The sequence below is a fragment of the Lycorma delicatula genome, chromosome 3, assembly GCF_047948215.1.
Source record: "Lycorma delicatula isolate Av1 chromosome 3, ASM4794821v1, whole genome shotgun sequence".
Taxonomy (NCBI): Eukaryota; Metazoa; Arthropoda; class Insecta; order Hemiptera; family Fulgoridae; genus Lycorma; species Lycorma delicatula.
Window position 1 is genome coordinate 185,313,062 of NC_134457.1, and position 24,919 is coordinate 185,337,980.

Sequence of the window (24,919 nt, forward strand, 5' to 3'; positions counted from 1 at the left end):
ACATATAAATTCTCTTGCTACTTAATAAATAATAGTTGTGTGTAAAAAATGAAAAGGAAAACGGTATCTCGATTTAATTTGTTTTAAATTCAATCTTTTATCTTCGGATAATTATTTGATACACGTAGACCAAACAAATAAAATTCTTTTTTTTTGTGTATCGATTCATTTACAATTAGTTTCCTGAACAATGAAACTATAAGTAAATTGTATAGTGTAATAATGACGTGAAAGGGAGATATCCAGTGATACTTCCAAGGCAATAAACACAGTATAGTACAATAACACTCGTAAATGTAACGAATAAAATAACAAAACAGAACAAGCAATTGAATATAAAAAAATTGTCAGAAGTCATACGTGAGAAAAAAAGAAAACATATAACAAATTAACACTGGTCACATATAAATAATTTAATATCAAAAAGATGATATTCAACGAACAACAACCTCTAGATTTAATACATGCAGCCGGTTTTGTCATCTCACATCTTCACTACTATCTAAAAGGTTAACAGCCAGATTGTTTTCGCGCGCGTTAAGCTAAGGACGTATTTTGAAATTAGCTGGATTTCTGCACGAATAGATGGCATCCGTAGGCAATCGTGAATCTCCTTGGTTTTTGCAAACCTTGATGCCTCGGCAATGTTCCTCAGTACTTTGTTCTGGAACCTTTGGATGACGTCGATATTACTATTGCTTGCCGAATCCCAAACTTGTATTCCGTATGCCCATATTAGCTTTAAAAACGCCTTGTACACGGACCTTCTTCCTAATAACCAGGAAAACTTGTAATTAATAGTAACCTTTTTTAATAGCAAAACTATTAAATAAACATAAATTAATGCAGTTAAAAAAGATTTTAAAAAATGAAATGTTTAATGCTTTTCTGAGCCGAGTTCTATTTCTCACTTCTTTGGAAATACTTTCTTAAAGGTAGACCCAAAAATTTGTTTTAACAGTAAATATGATTGAAGTGTCTGTATGAAACAGAGTAATAATGCTCGTATTAACGTAACGGCTAATATGAAATAATACAGTAACTAATCTTCTTATACCGTTATTTTAAATAAACTTAAACTAGGTATAAATTATAGTTGTGATAATACATAAAACAAAATTTATAAATGTTTGTTCAGTATTAACATAGTTTTGTTTTACTTTAAAATACACAATCATAAATTAACGTTAAAAAGAGATTATAAGGTATTTACAGTCAAAATTCTCATAATATTTGTGCAAGTAGCTTTTATATCACGTATTAAAGAAGGATTAATGTTTAAAACTAGCGTTTAACTTTTTTTTTTTTAAATCATGGTTAAATTTTTTATTTTTAACTGATACATATTATCAGTTCATTTGTTTGTTAACTATTTAACGGATGATGGTTAGAATAAATACTAAGTGTAACGTTAAATTCGGTCAAAGATTTTTGAATTCTTTTGTATTACATCTAGAAAATAAAAACTATCATAAATGAATATAAACGTGTAAGATGTTAAAATCGTATTTATTATTTTGTGTTAAAAAAAAAATGAATTCCGAAAATTTTATATTAATATAATTGAAAATTTCAAACGAAATAATCATAGTTTTCTGTTTAGACAGACTTAACATATTTTAACACCAGAACAATTGTTTAGAAAACAAACTCGTCACTTGAAATATAATTTTCATACCTTACATTCTTAAGATTATTAAATTATTATTTATATTTTTATTTATTTGTGCCAATAAAATACACAGAAATAATAATTGTTTTATTTATTTACAATCAAATTTAAAAAAATACACAGCATCTAAAAGTTGAAAAAGTTTACACATTTTTTATCTTATGAAAATTTTTTTTGACTTTTTTTCAATTTTGACCCGTCATCTGGGTTTTCCCGGATCAGATTCGGCTCAAAAAAAGTATAATAGATTGTAAAAGTATGCACAGGATGGACTTATTTTAATTCAAGGATTGACTAACACGTTAGAACATTCATTGAAGCACAACATGTAAAAACAAATAGCATTCTTAAATGTAAAATTTAAAGCCACTAAAATTTCAACGATTTATGCAAAACTTTCTAGCATGAATCTACCAAATTTAGAACAGACAGTATATCATTCTTTTATATTAATTTAATATGATATATGTACGGTATTTACATACATATGTACGAGGGGTAAGTCAATAATTATCCGCAATGTAGTTATAAATTTTATCGCAATACAAATAGGAAACATGTACATCATTTTTTAACATAGTCCCCTTGCATTTCAACGCACTTGACCCATCGTTGCACAAGCTTCCTGATGCCCTCATAAAAGAAGGTTTTCAGTTGAGCTGCGAGCCAGGAATGCACCGCTTCTTACACTGTTTTGTCCGAGGTAAATCGACGGCCCCTTAATGCCTCTTTGAGTGGACCAAAAAGTGGTAGTCAGAAGCAACAAGATCAGGACTATACGGAGGACGAGCCGGTACTTCAAAGTTGAGTTTCTGGAGCGTTTCAGCAGTGCGGGCAGCAGTATGTGGACGGGCATTGTCGTGCAACAACACAACAACTTTCGACAGCAGTCCTCGGCGTTTGCTTCAAATCGCAGGCTTCAGCTTGGCAGTAAGCATCTCACTGTAACGCGTACTTTTATTGACGTGCCCCTTTCCTCATAATGTTCCAGTACCGAGCCTTGTGAGTCCCAAAAAGCCGTAAGCCTCAGTTTTCCTGCGGACGGTTGGGCCTTGAACATTTTTTTTCAGGGCGAATTTTAATGTTTCCATTCCATACTCTTTCGTTTACTCTCCGGCTCGTAATGACGGATCCGTGTTTCGTCACCAGTGATGATTATGTCTAAGAAGATGTCCTGTTCGTTACCATAGCGATCCAAAGGTTTCTGGCAGATGTCCAAGCGCGTTTGTTTATGCGACTATGAAACCCAAGTCTGTTGTGGATGATTTCGTAGTCAGAACCGTGACTAATTTGCAGACGATGTGCCACTTCATCGATAGTTCTCGTCGGTCTAAGAAAACCATGTCACATGCACGCTTAATGTTTTCCTCAATTGTGGCGGTAACAGTCATCCGGCTGCTTCGTCATGCGTAACACTTGTACGACCATTTTTGAATTTTTCAATCCCTTCGTAAACACTCCGTTGCGGCAACACACTGTTCCTGTACTATACTGAAAGTCATCGATGAATTTCGGCCCCTGATACACCTTCCAACCACAAAAAACGGATCGCTGAACGTTGCTCCTCTTTGGTGCAAACAGAAAGCGGAGCAACCATGGTTAACGGGAGGGCAGCGATAATGGAACTAACCTAGGAGCATCAAACCTGCACAGACGTAACAGCAATTAAACCAGCAATGCATGCGTCATCTACGCAACACCACACTACCAACATAAACAAAAATATAACTAATTGCGGATAATAATTGACTTACCCTCGTATATGTATGGTAATATGGTATCGTGTACACTGTGTACATAATTTTCAAACTGTATACACAGTACATCACGAAATTCTTTCGGGAAGTTTAGAACCTATTCTACTCGTAAAAATAGTGTGAAAAATCCATATAAACACAAGTCCTAAAATGCTTGTTTGCAAGTTACGGTTAGTGAAAAATTTCGCTAGGATGCTACTCTGGTGAAATGAATACGAACTGAAATTTTTAGGACGTAATTTAAGGAGCAGAATTAGTAATATTTTATGTTTTTTGACTTGAAAAATTTAATAAAATAAGTTCCAGAATCGTAAACGAGTAAAAAATCCTGTTTTTTATGTTTGATGGGTAATAAACACGTAAAACTTTTAAACAAAACTTGTTGGAAATTTAATTTTGGACAAAATCGTGTAAGATAAGTTGAATAAAACGAAGAAAATTCAGAAAAAAATTTAATTTTATTTACAAAGAGTACACTAGACCAAAGTGCATTTAATACACGTACCAGTTTATAATAAATGTTAAAACATAAACCCGCTAGTTTCAACACATTTCTTGGACACTTCTGTACTGCTTTTGTTTGTACTGTTTTTAGTTTTTCACAGCTGTCCTTAAGTTGCTCAGGCGTTTCCATAATGCGGACAATTAATTCCTCACGAAAATGTATTTTTGTTTTGTATAAAATTATTTTCACCATCCCCAGATGCAAAAATCTAAAGGTGTTAGATCAGACGATCTTGGAGCCAAGGATGTAGACCTCCACGATCCATTTCTCAGGGAAATTGTTTAAGCGAGTGGAAACGGCAAAAGAGAAGTTGGGAGGCGCGCCATCATGTTGGAAATAAAAACTTGGCGTCTCAGTGCTAGAGAAATATATTCATCTTGAAGAAACTGCAACCAGGCCTCTTCACCATTTAACTGGCCAGGTAATATGAACGGTTCAAAAAGCTGATTACTGAGAAGGTCGCACCATACATTGACGCTAAATCGGTGTTGAAAATTGTCTCCACCGTTTCATGAGGATTTACTTCTGCCCATGTACAATCATTGCGTAAGCTGTTGACGCCATCTCGAGTGAAATTTGCCTTGTCGGTAAAAAAAAACAAACTTGTAAAGTTGTCGATTTGTATTCCACCTGTTGCAGAACTCCAAGCGAAGTGAAAAGTTGCGCTAATTTTTTTGGGATGTAGAATCATGCGATTCGGAAAACTTATTTCATATTCTGCTACAGCAACTGTATATTACCATTATACACACTCAAAATGAATACCACATCAGCATATTCCTCTTTTGTAGATAAGTACGGTATTACTTCAATGGCAAACCGATCACGTTCAAACTAAAATTCACAAAAACCTTTGGTAATGACAATACAGTACAAAGTATCCGGTATACTTATGTAGTTTATAGAATGATGTAAATACTAATATAGTATTGCACACTGTTGATCAGCTGTTATTTTATTGGTAACTTTGAAATAATAATTTTTCAAATAATTTATTGCATTTCTGTCATTAATAAAAAAAATTAATAATTAATAAACAATTTTTATTTTACAATTGTGTAATTTCAAGTTTTTTAAAAATTTTTTACTGCAATTTTTAACGGTAAATTTTGTTTTTACCAATTTTTCGCGTCCCCAAAAAAAATTTGGTTTTTGTTTACAAGTACTTTTCTAAGAAATGTAACAGTGCACTGTTTCTAAATAAAATTCGAATTTTTCTAAATTTTCTTTATGATAGTGAACTTATCTTTAAAAAAAGATAAGTTCTTTATGTGTTTGTTACCCGTTTAACAAAATTATTGTACGTCAAACATAAAAAAAAAGTATTTTTTAGTCTTAATTTATTGGTTTTCACCTCAAATTTTTCAAAACTACTGCAGTAACGATTTTGGAACCTAATTTATTGGATTTTTCAGGTCAAAAACAATACGAAATTACTGTTCCTTAAATTATGTCCTAAAAATTTCAGTACGACCTCATTTTACCGAGGTAGCTGAAATCCGAACGAAATCTTTCGCTAGCTGTAACTCGCAAACAAAAAAGCATTTTAGAACTATGTTTATATGAACTTTTTCCATTCCATTATTTTCACAAGTAAAATAGGTTTTGTAAATCCCGGAAGAATTTCGTGATAAACTTTCCTGGTTAAGCACTTTTTCATCAATTTTTTTTTTTGTGGGCGAAAAACGCCTTGCCATTATCGCCCAGATATAAGATTTTATTGAAGAAAAAATAAATAAATAGCTAAAAACTAAAACCTTCAAAATTAGACAAAAACTTACAACTAATATCACAGACTTAAAACTAAAATTAGAAATAAGCGTAAAATTAAAAATGTAAAATCAAACTAAAACTAAAAATAATTTAACGAAGTCCAATAAGGGTCTAAAGGGTCCCCTCAACCCCCCTCCCCCCGAGCAACTTGGATAACGGAAGACGAAAAAATGAAAATATAAAAAAACAAACTAAACCTAGGTTAAAAACGTAAAATATTAAAAGGCTAAAACTTAACTTAATAACAGATAAAATATCATTAAAAAAAACTAATAAGCTTAAAACTAATACCACTATAACAGATAGAAAACTAAAAAAAAAAATAAAAACCATTATACAGAGTGAGTTTTTAGCCCTGTTACCTAATTTTAAATGTAACTTAAGAAAGGGAAATTTAGGTGGAATAAAAAAATGTATTTGTTACTTACAAAAGAGATTTAATAAAAAGCTATTACTTATATAATTGTTCAAGAATATGCTCAAATGCCCACCCCTTTCGGTTATACAAGCACGGACTCTTTTCAACATATTAGCAGAAACCTTTTTAAGAGATGCATTGGAAATATTCGTGATTAAGTCTGTAATATTGACTTTAAGTTCATCAATAGTGTGAGGATTGTTTTTAAAGGCCTCGGACTTAATACAGCCCCACAAAAAGTAGTCAGGAGATGTGAGGTATGGGGACCTTGGAGGCCATAAGCCCTTGCTTATTATTCGATCATCAAAAAACTCTTGCAGAAAATCCAAGGTTTCCCGAGACGTGTGGCATGTAGCGCCGTCTTGCTGAAACCAGAAATACCGTTCTTGAGGTTCCAGGAGGGACACAAATTGGCGCATAATATTGCTGTATATTTCACCATTTACTGTCTGTTCGAAGAATATGGGTCCGACTATACGATGACGAGATATCGCACACCACACACCAATTTTTTCAGGATGCAAAAATTAGTCTTGTAAAGCGTTAGGAATTTCAACCGCCCAAATTCGACTGTTTTGACTGTTCACATAACCATCGAGATGGATCCAAGCTCCATCACTAAAGAACACTGTGTTTAAAAATTCGATTCCGGTAACGTTTACGAGAGACCTAATCCAACGGCAATATTGCAATCGCTTGTTTAAATATGGAGGCTGAAGCTCTTGGACTATTCGTACGCGATACGGATACAGTTTCAATTTTTTAGCGGCTTTCTGAACACTCGAATATGACAAACCGACTTGTGTGGAAAATTTTCGTAAACTTTTCCGTGGAGAATTGAGCAATCTTGTTTTCACATTCTCTAAAACGTCATCTGTCAAGCGAGTTGGGCGACTACTACGTTTTCTGTTGCAAACACTACCTGTCTCTCGAAATCGGTTTCCTAGCCTAGAAATTGACATTTTTTCTGCCGGAGGAACACCAACAAATTTAATTTGAAATGATTCTTTTACACTCGCGTACGATTTCGTAGCAGTTGTTCAAGAATGAAAACTCGTTGTTCTATGGTAAAAGACATTCTGTTCGTAACACGACCGGAAACTGTACAAAGGTTTACACAGCTCAAGAATCAACTCACACTGCTGTATCTATACCGGTTGACTAGCGCTACCAACTTCGTGTCACAAAACAAAATTTCCCTCTCTTAGAAAAATTACCAGACATTAACAATTGGGTAACAGGACTAAAAAAAATCACCCTATATATATATATATATATATATATATATATTTTTTTTTTTTGTAATTTTTATATATATAAAAACAAAATAAAATTGAAATAAATTTAAACGAATCTGAGAGGACTGTAAAAGGCTCCTTCTCGGATAACACAAGAAAATATAATTTAAAATCAAACACATAACAGTAAAAAAAAAAAAAAAAAAAAAAAAAAAAAAAAAAAAAAATACCACTATTAAAAGGTATGTAAATACCAATACTCTAAGATATAAAAAGACTCGGTCGAAAACCTCCTTATTATTCCCAGGATTTGACGAATGTTCCTGAGCAATTTAAAAATATTTTGTTGGTTTTTAATTTAGGCCCTCATAAGTATATTTAGCAAAGAACATTAATAGTAATGAAAATCATATATTGGCCACTGGTAAAGATACTTACTACTTTTTTTAAACAATATAAACTATCGGTTACTTAAATGATGTTCTTAATGCATTTCCAGAACTTTAATAGGCACAAAAATAAGTGGTTATAGTATTTAAAGAAATAATATTCATCTACAGTATAGTTACGGTAAACCTTATTAGATAATCAATTTATAATTATTGTAAATAAATGTAGGCATAATAAAAAAAGATAAATCAAAAAGATAATTTTAAAAGTGCACCATACATCAAGATAATAACATCACTATGTAAAAAATATTTAATAAAAGAAAAATAAATTTTACAGTTTAAAAATTGGTTACAGATATGAAATTGTTATTTTTTTTCAACTGAAACAGTATACTTACAAAAATATTATTTTCCTGAAAAAATTTGTTCAGATGCCCCTTTTTTTAAATAAACTAAATTAATTTTTAAACTAAATTAAAATAAAAAATTAATATAAAATCACATTGCCAACACTGTAATGAAATATGTATCCTTCAGGTTCTTCTGTAAAGTGGAATAAAATGTTCAATATAAAATGCAAAATCACACTTAGAAATTATTTACAATAATTTTAGGTATAATAACAAATACATATGAATACAATTAATTTATCAATACAGATAAATTTCAATACAATATCTTGTAACGTACTAAAAAACTACATGCTAAAAGATACAAATACAACAAAACACATTTTATCTTTCAAAACTCAGTTCAAAGGATCTGTAAACTAAACTGAAAAAACCATCCATACAAAAAACTATGATTCTAAAAACACGAGTTGATACAGTCTCTTTTTCATAAAGCTATTAAAAAAAATTACATAATAAAATAATACTGAAATAAAACTAAAGATCGGATTGTAATAAAATGTTTTAGCTTTAATTTTGTTCTGTAGAATGGCATAAAGTGTTCAATACAACAAGTAACATCACACTGAATAGATATAGTTGAACGTTTTTTATGTTTGATACTACTGTAGTTAGCACATCTCCTAAAAGTTGGTCCTTTGGCAGGAAGATGATCCTCATATTTGCCAGATGAGAAGCATTTTCCATTGTGCATCGCCAATATGGACGATTTTGTTTTTTTGGCTTTGCCAGCATGTGTTGCTGGACCTTTCTTATTTTACCACAGTAGGAAACATTCATTTCTGATACGAAAATGGATCTGAATTTTAGTTAGGGCAAAGGTTTTGTATCTCAATTCCCCCCCACCCCCCCGAGGGGAGAAGATCCTGCCTCTTAACATGTCAGGTCGCTACACCACCCCCTCCGTTCCTTGACAACAATGGCTTTAACGGAGGACATCTTCTTGCCCTCAAACTGATCACATTCCACAGTGTTCACCCGGGCCACGTTAAGATGCCTCAAGGGACACCTACATCAGTAAATTCACCCCGAGAGATAGTATTTGAGTTCTGCCTTCTGAAGAAAACATCTGACAACTAAAGCTACCACGTTGCTCTCAGGAACTAAGCTAAAAGCCTACTTGCGGAAGATCGAAGACCCTGCGCCTGTCACCATTAAGCCCTAAACTACACCCTAGTGCGTAGATGCATCAAGTATGCCACAACAGCATATCAATCTGCAAAATTCAGTCACCCGCAAACGAATATCGTTAATTTAAGCGATTGGAGTGCAGCCAGCATAAACTAAGTCCCAGAGGACCTCAGGTCTGGTCTGTCAGGAGCTGAGTATAACCTCTAGTCTCCCACTACAGCTCCACTTTTGAGGACCGCTCGAAATAGCACTAGGTTGATCACAACCAACATTTACTTATTACCCCCTTACAGGTTTTGTATGTGGATGTAAAGTTTTTAGTATATGTTAATAAACTATATGACTATTTACAATAACGGAATCAATACAATAGTAAAAAAACTGTCAGCCACCACCAACTTTTTGATTTCTAAGCGGTGTTGTATTGTGAGTGAAGTTGATCAAATCTATCAACTCCAATCACGTAATTATTATAATCTTTCACAAATGTTGGGCAAGTTACTAGCTCCCCTTTTCCCTGTTTATTAGTTCTTAAAATTGTAGTTTTATCTAGGATATTGGGCATTGAGCTAATTACAGAAAGGCATTTTTTACCTCTGTCTTTCCACTTGGCAATCCTACATAACCTGCCATAAATGCATCACTCTTGCCAATTCTTAAGTCCTAGTCAGCTACTAATTTGTTTGAAAAATATTTTCTACACCGTCCGACAGTAGCACAAACAAATAAATTCTTTTTTAGTAGTCTGTTCATCACTGCAATGTTTGACAAAAAAATACATAAAAAAATAAACAGTACCCCAGCCCTTGAAATGCAACGGTTAGTTTTTCAACAACACATTCACCTAATGACTTCACTGTACTTTCACCTTCATAAACAGACAAACCCAAACAAAACCGTGTTACTGCGTATGCAATTAACCTTACCTTAAAACCTATTTTTATTGGTTTCATGGGCATAAACTGTTTCAGTGAACTTGTTCCTTTGAAGCTGACCATTGACTGATTGACAGACAAATATGGAGAAGGATGAACCGTTTGCTTGAAAACTTTATAGGTATGATCCAACAGAGGTCTTAATTTGTACAAACTATCAAAATTTGGCTGGCCCTTTTTAGGCATCTGAGTATTGTCATTTAGATGTAAACACCTCAGTATTTTTTGAAATCATTTCAAAGACATTACCCTAGCAATTCTTTCTTCATAAAAATTTTTATCTTGGCTCCAATATAGCCTCATACTAAGCAAAGAGTTGAAACCCGCTATGAATAACATTCCAAAAAATACTTTTAGATTATTAGTTGTCAAATCTAACACAACATGATTTTACTGTGCATACAAGTTTGATTGCACCAACAGATGATCAAAAAAAGAAAACAAAATTAATGAAGAACCTGCATTGGACTATTTATGTCAACTTGTACATTACTTGGCAGACCAAAATTTCAGTAAAAAGTTGGTATTTGCAAACTGTATTGGAATTGGTCCTTGTTTGGTCCATGAATAATTACAACTATCTGATAAATTATATCCTCACTCACCTTATTAAAACTTTAATCATTACAAAGGATTTCAGATACTTGTACCTGTATACATTTGCCTCTGTTACATCCTGAAATTCTTTTGGTGTATTTCCTTCTTCTTCATGTGTGGAAATCTCTGAAAAGTTAATTTAAAGTTCATCATCGGCATCTTCATTCCCTTCCAGATCTGATTCTTCTGCCATTTCATTGGTAATTGTCTCCAGTTCTGCAGCAATATCATCTGACATAAAACAACTCATTCTACAACAGACAAACATGTCAATATTTAATTAGAGACTGTCACAAAATATGTAAAATAAAAATAAAATGAAGTAACACTTACTTACAGTATTATGTAAATTCTATCTCAAAGGTCTTGCTTTTATAAGAAATTAAAAAAGTAATATTAAAGAGTATACAGTTTTTAATATAAAACATGAATTTTATGAGAAAGTATTCTGTTCATAAAACATGCATAACCTCAAATACAACAGTGCATTATTACTCTATACAACATTTTGCCGAAAATTTTAAATTGAAAAGTGAGATATTCTAAAAAAGTATATATTTAAATTGATCAGGTACACCTAATATAATTCAAATGATTGATAAAAATAGTTTTTCAATAGAAACAAAAATGTGCAAAACTATGCGGGTTTTATAACCTCGAAAACAAACAAACGAAATTTACAATTTAGATAGTGAAAAAGTACAGTCAATACAGCTATAATATACATACATAATAAAAAATTCATAAAATTTCTTACCTTTAATTTGAAACAACATCAATGATAATAATTTTTGTAAAAGTTTTGATTTTCTGAAGCAATACAGTAAACACGTGCAAAACAGAGGCAAGAACAAACACGAATAAATTACCTACCACATCAATTTCAACATAAGATGAAAATGGCCGCCGACCGCTAAATTCAAAAAGTGGTAACTATACTGCTCAGAGAACGTTCATAACGGTGAACGTGCCAACATCGTTGTAGAAAATTGACTCGGCCGGCAAAAATCGACCTTAGTGTCAATGGTAAATATGCTTACCAAAGACTTATAAAGGGTTAAGGTATACGACGACGGCTAAACACTTCCATAGTTTCTTGATTTTAAAGTGAACAGCTCAATCATTTTTATCTTTTAATAATAAACGTTTAATTTTAATTCTTTTATCCAGAATTGCTCAAGAGATCATCTTGTAATCCCTAAAAGGAAATTAAAATTGCCCTAAAAAATTCAACTTAATAATTATCGAACATTTTCAACATACGTAGAATAAATATTTAATAAATTAAACATTGTGTATTCCAAATGAATAATGATGCTTCATATTTTGTAATACAGTCAAAGTTGTGTAATTCTTCATAAAGAAATTAATCCATAAATTAATTTTTTTTTAAAATATTCCTGCTATGATTATAATGTTAGTGCATGCTTCATTGCTAAGCTAATATATATAAGTTATTATTAAAATGTGTATTTTCTTTTGAATAAATTATACTCGTTATAAAAATTCATTGGTTAGTGTGTTTTAAATTAATTCTTTTTTTAATAAAATGTGCTACATACAAGGTGGTGGGGTTGTTTTCAGTGTGGGCAGAGACTGGGGACTTCAGAGACAACACTCATCATTCCATGTCCACAGAGCACACACAGCTTGGCTTCCCTTCTGTCAGAAACAGGAACCGCGACCGCAAAGGTTAGTCCCCACATAAAAAAAATTTATAAAAATCATTCTTTTAAAAAACACTTTATTATCCAGTTGTAAAATAATTCAACGGAATACCATTATTAAAAAAAGAAAATTATATATATATATTATGATAAAATGTTTCATAAATTGTTGTAATCACTTATTTCTCAATTCTCAATAAAAATTTCGACTTAAAAGATATCAGTTCTTTTTTTTTTGTATTCTGACTTCTCTCGTTATAAAATCTAAAAAATGCAGATCTTTGAGCCGTACACTTTTTAAAGTTTTAAAATTTAGATAACTGTTTAAAAAACCTTTAGGTTACTTGATATTAGAGTTTTTTTTATTTACAAAAAAAAAAAAACAATAAAAACCGCTCAAAAATGTAGCTAAATTCAGCAAGTATTACTGTGCTGTGTATATATGTCTTAGAAAATATTATCTAAGAAGTATAGATATACAAATACAAATAATTCCCAACCATGAATTATTTTTTTTTTTTTACAGTAAATTACTTATATATAAATAAAAAATTAGGGATTTCTAATTTTGCAATTTGTTTTGAAATGAGCAGTTCTGGATGAAATAATTTAAAGATTAAATAGCTATACAAGGTCAATTACTTTTCTAAAATAAATCACATCACCAACCATTTAATATTTAATAAAAGAACGAGTTACGAGATAACTAATTATTTTTTCCATTATTTTATTTAACAAAACATTTCTCAAAAAAGATCGTCAGAATATGCAAGTTATTTATAAATTAAATTCATAAACTAAGCATAGTATATGAAATTTAGATTTAATAGAAATTAACCAATTAATCTGAATAAACATAGTAATTTTCTTTTTTAATTGCCGAACAAGCAATTTGTCCTAAATGTGTACTGTTGGATTTACTTTGGACGAGACGATAAGGAATAGTCCTACTAATCAGAATTCACAAGTTTCCATATTGTATTTTTGTTGTGTTAGTTTTAACAGCAAAAGCTATAAATACATACTAGTACATAACCAACATGTCTATCCAACGATGAAGAAAACAAACGTGTTTCGGTTGTTGGATCAAAATAACGCTTCTGTTTGAAGTTCAGGTATATTCAGCCTAAGCCTGAGCAAAATAATAATTTTTATTAAAGCATAATGAGAGAAACGTTTTAAAAAATTGACCAAATTTTTCTTATAAAATCTTTCTTAAACTCCATTACTGTGACGCTTAAGTTAAAAAACTAGTTTAACCTCGATAATGCTACCATTTGTTAAACAATATTAGGTAGCAGTGGAAATATATAGAAGAACTATATATAGCTTACTACTTACTAGCCAGTTCTTTACTTAAGTAATAAAAATTAACATCATATGAAACTATAATCTAGTAGTTTACCATGTACTATTATTAAGCTGAATTTATAAAATTTTTCTAAATATAGTAATCGTTCCACAAACACGTTTAATTTCATTTTTTATCAAAAATGTATTTCAAAATTAAAATCAAAATTGTAATGCTTACTCGGTACCGATCTGTGTCTGTGGTATGCATTGACTAACAAACCCAAATACATCTTTTCATAACGGAGTGTATTTCATAACAGATTTTTTAAATTATAATTAATAACCTGTTCTGATTTGCTAACACAGAACCGTGTTGTTTTAAACCAATATTTTTGTTATACAACTCTTATGAATTAATTATAAAATATAATAAAAGTCATTTTTTTTTTTTTACCTCCCTGTATCACCGTTAGGTATTGTTTCAGAGGATGAGATGAAATGGCAGTCTTGAAACGTGTGAAAAATTCCACGCCTGAACGGGATTCAAATCCGGGACCTCTGGATGATAGGTCGAGACTCTACCACTTGTGCCACGGAGGCCGGCTATACCCTCCTTTAATATATTAAAGGCCTTGAAAATTAAAATGCATTATCTAAAGCAGAGAATTCATTTTTAGCCAATAAAACTGAATGGCTATTTTCTATGTATTCAGTGCTCATAATTAGCATGTAAAATGTAAAACTACAAGTAAAAAAATAACTTTCGGTACGCTGGAAGGCGGAGTTAGATTTCACCAGTGCTAAGGAGGGGATAAAAAAGATTTCAACCTTAAAGTTAAGAAAAACTTCAAATTAACTCAATACGACAATGGTTGCATGTGAAAAAAGTTTCACATGTTCAGCATACAAGCCCAGTCTTCTTACAATTTCAGCAACATTTTGGTCATCCCTTGTCGTAAGAGTTGCTCGTATCAAAAATTGTTTCAGACAGTTATAGGTAATCTTTAGAGGACTAACTACCACTTTAAACCGATTCGATACTGTGCCTATTAAGAGAGGTATGATTTGGGGTCTGGGGAATGTGAAACGCGAAGATATATCGAAATTTTGCGGAAGTCGAATCATGGTACCCATTACAATAGGTAGCTTTCTTATGAAATCTACCTAATAGATTTGACGTCCACGTCATACGACATAAGACAATGGAGAATTAAAAGTTAAGATATGGAATATCATACACCAGAAGTAACGAAGTTCTGTTATTTAGGAAATAAAATTATAGATCGGCACATGGAACTTTCATGCGGTGAATAAGTATGCATTAAAAATTTTAAAACATTATTTTTGTAAGAATGTATTGCTTTATGGAAACGAAGTATGAATAATAATAAAAAAAAGAGGAAAAAAACGAAAAAATTGGTGTTTCTGGTATGTGATGTTAAAAAAAAGATGAAAATTAAGTTTTTTGGTAAGGTAATATCAAAAATTATTTTACATACAAAAATGTTTTAGATGAGTAGTAAAAGAATGAAATTTTTTAAAACAACTAGCTAGATTGGGTTAAATAAAACTGAAAAGAGAAAACACTCGTGAATCATTAAAAACTCTGACACCCCTTTATATTTATATTTGAATGTCAGAGCTCGCTTCACTTGCCCTTCCCGTCTAGCGAGGGTTTCTGCCCATTGAACCTCAACTGTGTTCATTATCCTCATGCTTGTGAAAATAATACTGATAAATAACAATTTAAGCCTATTCAATTTATAAAACTATCAGTGTATTGTAATTTCTTCATAACAACAGCTTGTCCAGCACAGGACTCCAAACATTCTGAAGCATGAGGGTTTCAGAAAAGTCGACCTCCATCTAAAAATTATAATTATAGCTGGTTACCTGCATGAAGGATGGGTAGAAAAGTATTTTGTGTGGTTCTTAGTGGTACCCGACAAACACCACGAGGAGGAATTGTGCTTCGTTTCTAATTTTTTTTGTTTTTTATGCTCTTTGTGTTTTTTTAACACTTTGTGAATAAAGCAATTTAAAGAAAGGACTTGTAACAATGTTTGCAGCTTTTCTCTTTGAAGTCTACACATATAAATTGTTCCTAATAAAATTCTAGTGCAAGCCATATACAGTTGCCTAAACGAAAAACGTTGACTCCAAGTGGAAACCACTTGAAGCGTCTCCTTTGGTGATTTATTTATTGTCATTGAAAAACAACTTTAAGTGGAAACTGCAAACCCTTGAAAGTGGAGGACAAATCTAAAGGAATGCATGCCGTATACTGTCGCAGATTTAAATCTACTTTTCTCGATAACTAAAAGAGATATTAAAAAAGTTAAAGAGTAGTTTTTTAGAAAATTTAATTTTAAATACTACAAGTGGTTTCTAAATTCGATTTAATTAATGGTTTAGCCATAATTAGGTTAAATGTCGACAAGGAACATAATCTGGTTATTTCCGCAGGTAATTAAAACGGCCACCTTTTTGAAACGGGAAATATTTCGTAACGGCAATAGTCATATTTTATTTCCAGGTATAAAAACTATGTTCATACAAAATTTTAGCACAATCGATCCAGTAGTTTTTGCATGAAAGAGTAATAGGTTTACAAAATCCACTTATTTATTATAAATATATATAAATTTTAATAATTGGTGGTAATAATTGCTATATATTTATGTATTATTTATAATATATATATGTAATAATATATATAATTAATTATAATTATATACACAGAGTGATTCAAAGAAATGGGAAATTTTGAAAGTTGTGTTGGTAGCCGTGGGCGATTGGTACCACTTGATAAGTGGAGCCAGCCTCTCTAACCTAACCTGCCATTTAGTTGTCATGGATCCTTGGAGTGGTGCGCAACGTGCATTTGCTATCAAAGCGTTTTACAAAAACAATGACAGTGTGGAGGAAGCGCGTAGAGAATTTCGCCGTCATTTTAATCTGGGACGGCACGACCATGTTCCATCAGCACATGCAATTAAAACATGGATATCTAATTTTGAGGAAACTGGTTCGCCAATGAAAAAGAAACTTCTAGGCCGTGAGCGAACCGTCCGTACACCACAGAATATTCAAGCTTTACAAGATGCTGCCACACGAAGTCCACATCGGTCAATCCGTCGTCTCTCAGCATCTTTACGATTGCATAGTTCAAGTGTTCGAAGAATGTTAGTGAAGGATTTGCAATTCCATCCATACAAGCTGCAGATCGTCCAGGAACTGAAACCGAACGATGCAGTTGTGCGAGCACAATTCTGTAATGTAATGTTTCAGAAGATAAATGATAACGAAGAGTTTGTTCACGAACTGTGGATGTCAGACGAAGCGCATTTCCAGCTCAGTGGATTTGTTAACAAGCAAAATTTCAGATACTGGGCACAAGAAAATCCTACCCAGCTACACCAGCGTCCGTTGCACAGCCAGAAAGTGACCGTGTGGTGTGCTATGTCATCTTACGGTATTATAGGCTCTAATTTTTTTGAGGATGACAACGGTCATGCGATTACAGTGACGTCGGCTCGTTACTTAGCCGTGCTTGAAACCTTTGTTGTGAAACAACAAAAGAGATTTCCACCAATTCTTAACACAGTCTGGTTTCAACAAGATGGAGCAACGTCACATACTGCACGAATATCGATGGCAGCTGTACGCCGATTGTTTGGACAACGTGTCATTTCACGAAACGGTGACCTGGAGGTCACCTGCAAGATGTCATCTTTAAAAAATAAACTAAAATGTATGTATCCTAAAATGGCAACATTTGTACGATTACATGAAATAAAATTAATTTTCTAAAAAAAAATCGTTAACGTTATTTAATTTTTTAAATTTCCCGTTTCTTTGAATCACCCTAATAATAATAACTAATATAATATATCCGTCACTTCACCAATCTCCGTGGCCGAGTGGTAGCGTCTTTCATCCGGAGATCCCGGATGTGCCTGACCGGATTCGGAACCCGGTCAGGCATGACATATTTCACACGCTGCAAAAATTCCATTTCTATGACCCACGCCCAAGCTTCAAGCATATATGGTGATAACATGAAGCCAAATCAAAATATATAATAGTTAAAACAATAAAATTTTTTTATTAACTACAAATACAGAAATTACAAAAAAAAAAGTATTTCTACCTTGTTATAGAAATAGAAAGTGAAAACTTAGATTAAATAATGTAAATCACTTATACGGTTATTTTAAGAATAACTATTTTTAGTAAAAATGTTCATTCTTTGTATTCACTTCCATCCAGGTTTAGTTCAAATGGTAATAGAGATTAAGGGGGTGGAGAATAGCATACCTCTCCTAATGACTGATAAAACCATCCCCTTATGAATGGTCCAGTACAAGATAAATGCGCGTTGAAGGATTTAAGAATAGAAAAACCGTTTTAATTTCGGTTGTAGGTATGCGTAAAAAATCGTAAAAATTGTTTTTTTTTGAGAATTACACTGGAAAATTGAAAATTTTTTCTGAAATTTTAAAAATAAATACGATAAATAGATAGACTTCTTGATCATGAACGGGGTGGAATATATAGTTCTAGAAATATATAATACAAAAATCATGATATGTATCTAAATCATCTTACTGTTTATATAGCATTAAACATATTCACGGTAAACACTTATGCTACAGATAAGGCTTCCTTAACAGTATTAATTATGTATCTCTTCATATAAGTGTATGTATCTTAAATTCAGAATTTAAGTAAACTGCAGTTCTTACCGCTTTATAAATTTAGGAATCGATCTAATCTGAATAAAATGATCGCATTCTTGTAATATAAAACATAAAAGAAAATAAAACGATAAATTTACAGATATAATGAAGTGAATGATGTGTAGAAAGGTAGTGAAGTACGTTGAGGGATAACTCAGAGAAAGATGAATAGGAGTGGAGAGGAAACTAGGCAGGTGAGGATATTTAGGTTGGAGAGGCGAGCGAGTAAGCCCGACTAAGTCCCGCAAAGCCGTGGATTACGGCATCACCAACCACCAAACACTCGCAATCATATTCCCTCATTAGCTTACTTCAATGTGCACTCTAATCTTATTGCCTATAAACGTCTCCGAGACTCTATTCCGGACCAAATAACATACATTCTGACTAATAAACAGTTGACGATCAAATTTGTGAAAACGAGCTAATATAATTTTTATGAAATATTATTATTTCGTTCCGTTTGTGATACTTTTTAATGAGCATATTTCTTTTAAATATACTTTAAGGCAATCGAAGTTGAAAAAAAGTTTATTTTCATTACAATAATATTAAGTGTATCGGTTAACTAGTTTATACCAGTAATTGTGGTAAGTAGTAAAATTAAATGATATGTAATTGTTTAAATTAACATGACTTCATAAAACTAAATGATTCATTTTGTTGTTATGAAACAATTGTGAATTTCGAAATAATTTTACTCAGAAAATTATGTTTTATTTAAATTTGAGGTAGATTAAATTTTCACTTTTCACTAAAATACATACTAACGTAAAATATAGTAATACTATAAACTGAAGCGTAGTTTTTTTTATTTATTTTTTATTTGCATTGCTTATATTTTAAGATATTTGATCTTCCCATGTTGTAAAAAGTTACGTACCTAATTCTATGCAGGTTGTGACAATAGAGAAAAATCTGACACTTGATAAAATCGATAAATTTAAAAATATTATTATTTATATAATTTTTACATTCTTTTCTTTAACTTACAATGGTTCAACCGTGTCTTCAAATCTTGCAACCGTAATTAAATTCATTTCGTGGTGAAATTTTACACAGCGATATAAAAGGGGTGACAATACAACATTTCATTGCTAATTTCATATTTTTCTGTGTTTTATGAATAGAACATTTATATTTAAGTGGTAGGAGAAAAAGGGGTACATCTTGAGGAAGGTAGCTTAATCGATAAAGTTGCAACTATCGATCGGATTAATTTTGACTGTCGATTCAGTATCAGTAGATCAGATGGCTGTTGAAGTGAATATAACTAGTTTGAATTTACTTTATAGAATTTATGTATGGTAATCCTCTGATTTAGTTATAAATAACTGATATACTCCCGTTAAAGCCCATCAGGGCTAGGAACAGGGGTTTGGTATGGCAACCGGAAGCGTCACAAGGCGGGTATCTTCCCCCCTACGGGGTTGGAATGGTATCACTTATAATAATAAACTAATTTTCTAGGATTTAATGTAGAACAAAATTGCATATAACTATTTCTTTTTTACCAAAGGATTAAAATAACCAAGGCAAAACTACTAGTCAGTTTAAATACATATACAATTAAATAAAAATAAAAAAATATATATATATATAGTGGTAAAATAAACACTTTATGAAGATAATTTAATCTGTCCAAATATAACTTCAAACAACTTAGTTCTTTGGAGGAATAAAAAATGGAAAATATACTACTTGCAAAATTTGGTAATAATTTCATTTAATTATGAATAAAAAGTAGAAAATAGGAAAAAATCTACAAAACTTTTTTTTAAACATTCTTTCCTTCAAAAAAAGTAAATGAATGAATAACAGAAACAATCAAAAGAAAAAAACAATTCGTACTAAAAAGTAAAAAATAATTTTGTTTTCAAGAAAATTACTTTAAAAAAATATACAAAAAAAAACAAAAAAAAATTCAAAAATATATTTGATTACATATAAAAAATTATTTTCTAAAAAAGCTTTTATTTAACTAATATTAATATTAACATTAATAAAAAAAAGAAACAAATTAGAAAACCCCTCTAAAAAGTAAAAAATAAGAATTGAATCAAATTGAGAATTTAAAAATATATATAATATATTAACAAATATAAAAATGCATTGAAAAGTAAAAAATAAATTATATAAATATCTAATAAATTACCAATAAATAAAAAATAAATAAACGTAATAATGATTAAATTTTAAAATTAAAAGTAATGAAAATATTTAGTTAAATAAAAGCGTGGTGCAGTTTTTATAATTTATTTAAAACAACACAACATTTATTTTTACAATTAATCTTTATTTTCATTTTCAATAACGACGCGAGGAGGAGGAAAGGTCTGCTGGAACCTCTCCAGTTGAGACTGACTAACTACAAGTAATAATCTGGGAAAATGCACCCTCTCGGTTTCTTTGTTCGTGTTCTCACATAGATGAAGTTCTTCTTCGAATTCTGCTTGTAATCTAAGCCAAATTGAACGCACTCTTTCCGGTAAATGTTTCATTTTAATTAATTATGAATTTTCATTTAATGAATTCATAATTACGATAACAATTATTATGATAACAATTATTATGATAATAATTAATAATTTTTCAGATTACCGTCAAAAAGTAATAACGTTGTGCAAGATTTCTAAATTTAATTTTTATTTTTAATCTTATTTACCCTTAAAGGTCATCTTGATGCAAATTTGAACCATCAAAGAATAAAAACTTGAGTTATTTTATTACAGATAAATAAAGCATATACATATACTAAATAACCTCATTAAACAAAAAATATATTTTAAAATAAAGCAAATGTCTATAAACACTTATTCGAAAACATTGTTATAAAAACTGTGCCACGCTTTTATTTAACTAAATATTTTCATTACTTTTAATTTTAAAATTTAATAATTATTACATTTATTTATTTTTTATTAGATATTTATATATATTTTTTTTACTTTTCAGTACATTTTTTATATTTGTTAATATATTATATTTTTTTTGTTTAAAATTCTCAATTTTATTTAATTATTATTTTTTACTTTTTAGAGCGTTTTTCTGATTTGTTTCCTTTTTTAATAATGTTAATATTAATATTAGTTAAATAAAAATTTTTTTTTAAATAATTTTTATATGTAATCAAACATATTTTTGTAATTTTTTTTGTATTTTTTTAAGACTAAAAAAAAGTAAAAATATTTATTTTTACACATCAAAGTTAAATACGTGTACCAAATTTCATTGATTTTCATACGATAGATCAAAAGATATAGCAGTTACAAGATTTGATTATTCCTAAAGAAGTTAAATAAAATCTTTTAAAAAGTTTAAAGCTTTCAATAGATGACTAAAAAGAAAAGCGTGAGGCACGCTCTAATAATAAAGTCTAATTTTAAATTGTATGTGAGAGCGTTCCCCACGCTTTTCTTTTTAGTCATGCATAAATTGAAATTCTTTTTTTAAAGTACTTTTCTTAAAAACAAATTTATCAAAAGCATTACCTAATACCAGAACTATTACAGAATCAATAAAAAAAGAAGTCATGTTGTGTCCACAATATTCTCCATATTAACAAATTATGCTAATATGGAGAATGTTTAAAATGATCGGTATAAAACATGTTAGTGAGTTATCGGGTTATTTATCCTATCTGGTTATTATTAATACAATATTTCCTGATATTTTGAGTTATTTCCATGTGAAAAACTTGCAAACCTTTTAAGGGGGAGGAACGAAAAGTACCAAATTTAGTGTTTAATTTAAATTGTTTTAAATTTTTTTTTGAGTGAATATACTTTTTAGTACGAATTTTTTTGTTTTCACTTTTTCCGAAGAAAAGCATGTAAATTTTTTTTTTTTATTTATATGTACGTAGTGTAAAAATAGTATTTAAAGTTATTCAATGAGATTATGCTTCACAGAAACGCCCCCTTTTATATGTGTATTATTTACTTAAAATGTGTTGGTAGGTTGATCTTATATAGTCCAATAGGATACGAACTAAATCCCCTGAGTAGGTCAAAACACACAAATTTCAAGGACGCAACAAATTTTAATAAAAACAGTATTAAAGCACTAAATATTAAATATAAAGCAATAAGTATTTAAGCCGTAATAAAGGACAACATTTCTAACACTGATCCATAACGTCCCAAATTATTAAGGACATCGAGTTATCCGTATTCAGAATGGGATAAGTACATTAATGACTAACGATTTTGAATCGACTAGTTCAAATATGGAGGATACAACAAATCGCTTTTCCTCCAGGATTTTCGAGAGCTGCCTAAAGAAAGAGTTTAAAAAAAAATATGTATTACAATTTCCATGTTATTGAATTAGTGCGATATTTATTGATGATTAAATGGAAGTAACAGGTTCCAGCGGTTTCGAAATCAATAGTCGGCACTGTGAATTAAAATTTTATTTTATTTTTTCTATTTAATTTTTTCAGAAACGAAATTAACTCAGACCATAAAGTATCAGATTTACTATTTCAAAAATAAATATCATTATGGTGCACTCGTTTCAACGTTCTTGTAAATTCTGTCTGGGAGACGTTTTAACACTCACACTACCGATTAGATAACCAATCTCGTCTTATTCCCCTTCTTGTCAACAAGCGAACCCTCCAGATAAATTGTACGATAATAAACATACAAATGTACAACATAACGACTACACAATGTTCGTACACAAAATTAGTCGGAGAAAAACAGTATTCTCTATTATTTACTTCTATTTGACTGCTACTTACGTTTTTGCGCATATTGTTAATGTAAATACAGTTACAGGTTTTGAATGAAGTTATATTATTTACAATTAATATTTTATTCACACAGGCTTTCAATAGATGTTTAAAGATTAAACATTATTAAAAAATATGTTAAAATGTAAAAATAAAATCTCATTTTAAGTTTTAAAAATGTTGTATTTACAATTGTACGTTATTTATATTTTTAACCTACTTAATAAATATTATAGACAATAAGATATTTTATTTTCTAAACTTAGGAATTTAATAATTTTTTAATTTTCTATAAAAATATTTACGCAATTTTGAGAACCAGTGATTATAATAATAACTAATCGTTTACTAATCACCAACCTTTAGTTGTTAATTTTTTTAAGCATAAGTAAAAATTTATTCTTGAGAAAATAACCAAAAAATCTATAGAACCAGACAACGGAGCCGATGACCGAGCTGAATAACTTGATACAACACCACAGCGTACAAAATTATCTGAGTGGACACTATTCTAGGCTTCCTTGTACGCCTATTAAATTACATATACACATTTTTTTTTTATTTTATTTTTTTTTTTATGAAAAGTACATAAAATTCTATTTCATTGATAACTTCGTTTTTTAATTTTTTTATTGTTATTATTGAATAATTATTTATGGTAATTTTTTTTTTACAGTCAGAGGTTAATAATTAATTATTAATAAATCAATGCATTTAAATTTAAAAAAAAGTTAAAAAAAAAGATGAGTCTGATTCGAACCGATGTGCCTTCCCCTTATAAGATCCAAATATTTCATTAATTAAAATTTCATTTGGCTATAACTCTCTGAAACCAATGATAATAAGTATCCCTTATGATATATCGTCGAAAAGTTCTCGATGAGCTTATTACTACAATTAAGAGAAAGTAAAAAATCCAAATTCTTTTGAATTTTGGGCTTTTTTAGACACTTTTGGTTCATGTCATTGCAATCAAAAGGGGAGGTGTACAACTAGATGTTACAACAGTCCTAAATCCAAAATTTCAACATCCTACGGCTAATCATTTTTGAGTTATGCGAGATACATACGTACGTACACACGTACGTACAGATGTCACGCTGAAACTAGTCAAAATGGATTCAGGGATGGTCAAAATGGATATTTCCGTTGAAATCTGGAAACCGAAATTTTTCGCGATCACAATACTTCCTTTACTTTGTACAAAAGTAAAAAAGTACCGAAATTTCACTGTTTGGTAATTATTGAAGTATAAATTGTTTTCAAAAAATTATCCAACACAAATATATTTAAAGATGAACTAAAAAAAGAAAAATAATTTAACTTTCTAATTAAATCAAGAGTTAAACTAAAAAAAAAATACCGTCACAATTAGACATTATATTATTATGAAACTTCTCGGACAGAATCCCAGGGAAATATGTTAATTTATCATTTTTAAACATTTAATAAATGATTACGTAATTCCACACAATTGTATACAATCATAGATGGAGTTCTTCTAGCCCACCAAGCTGATCTAGCGGTGAACTCGTCATCGCAAATCAGCTGACCTCGATGTCGAGAGTTCTAAGGTTCAAATCCTGGTAAAGGCAGTTAGTTACTTTTGTACGGATTTGAATACTAGATCGTGGATACCGGTGTTCTTTGG

General features: G+C 30.5%; 1 protein-coding gene and 1 long non-coding RNA gene across 2 annotated transcripts in view; one reads left to right on the forward strand and one right to left on the reverse strand.

Annotated features, from left to right (window-relative positions):
• Ptx1 (pituitary homeobox homolog Ptx1) overlaps positions 1-24,919 on the forward strand; it is a 173,815-nt gene that overhangs the window by 76,382 nt on the left and 72,514 nt on the right. The window contains exon 2 of the mRNA XM_075359257.1: positions 12,413-12,520. Within this exon, the coding sequence (XP_075215372.1) occupies positions 12,413-12,520 (108 nt within the window). The remainder of the gene's footprint in view (positions 1-12,412; positions 12,521-24,919) is intronic.
• On the reverse strand, positions 201-11,662 carry LOC142322276 (uncharacterized). The gene is made up of 3 exons (XR_012755814.1): positions 11,586-11,662; positions 10,882-11,079; positions 201-771 (listed from the first exon to the last, which is right to left on the reverse strand). It is a non-coding gene; the product is annotated as an uncharacterized LOC142322276 (long non-coding RNA).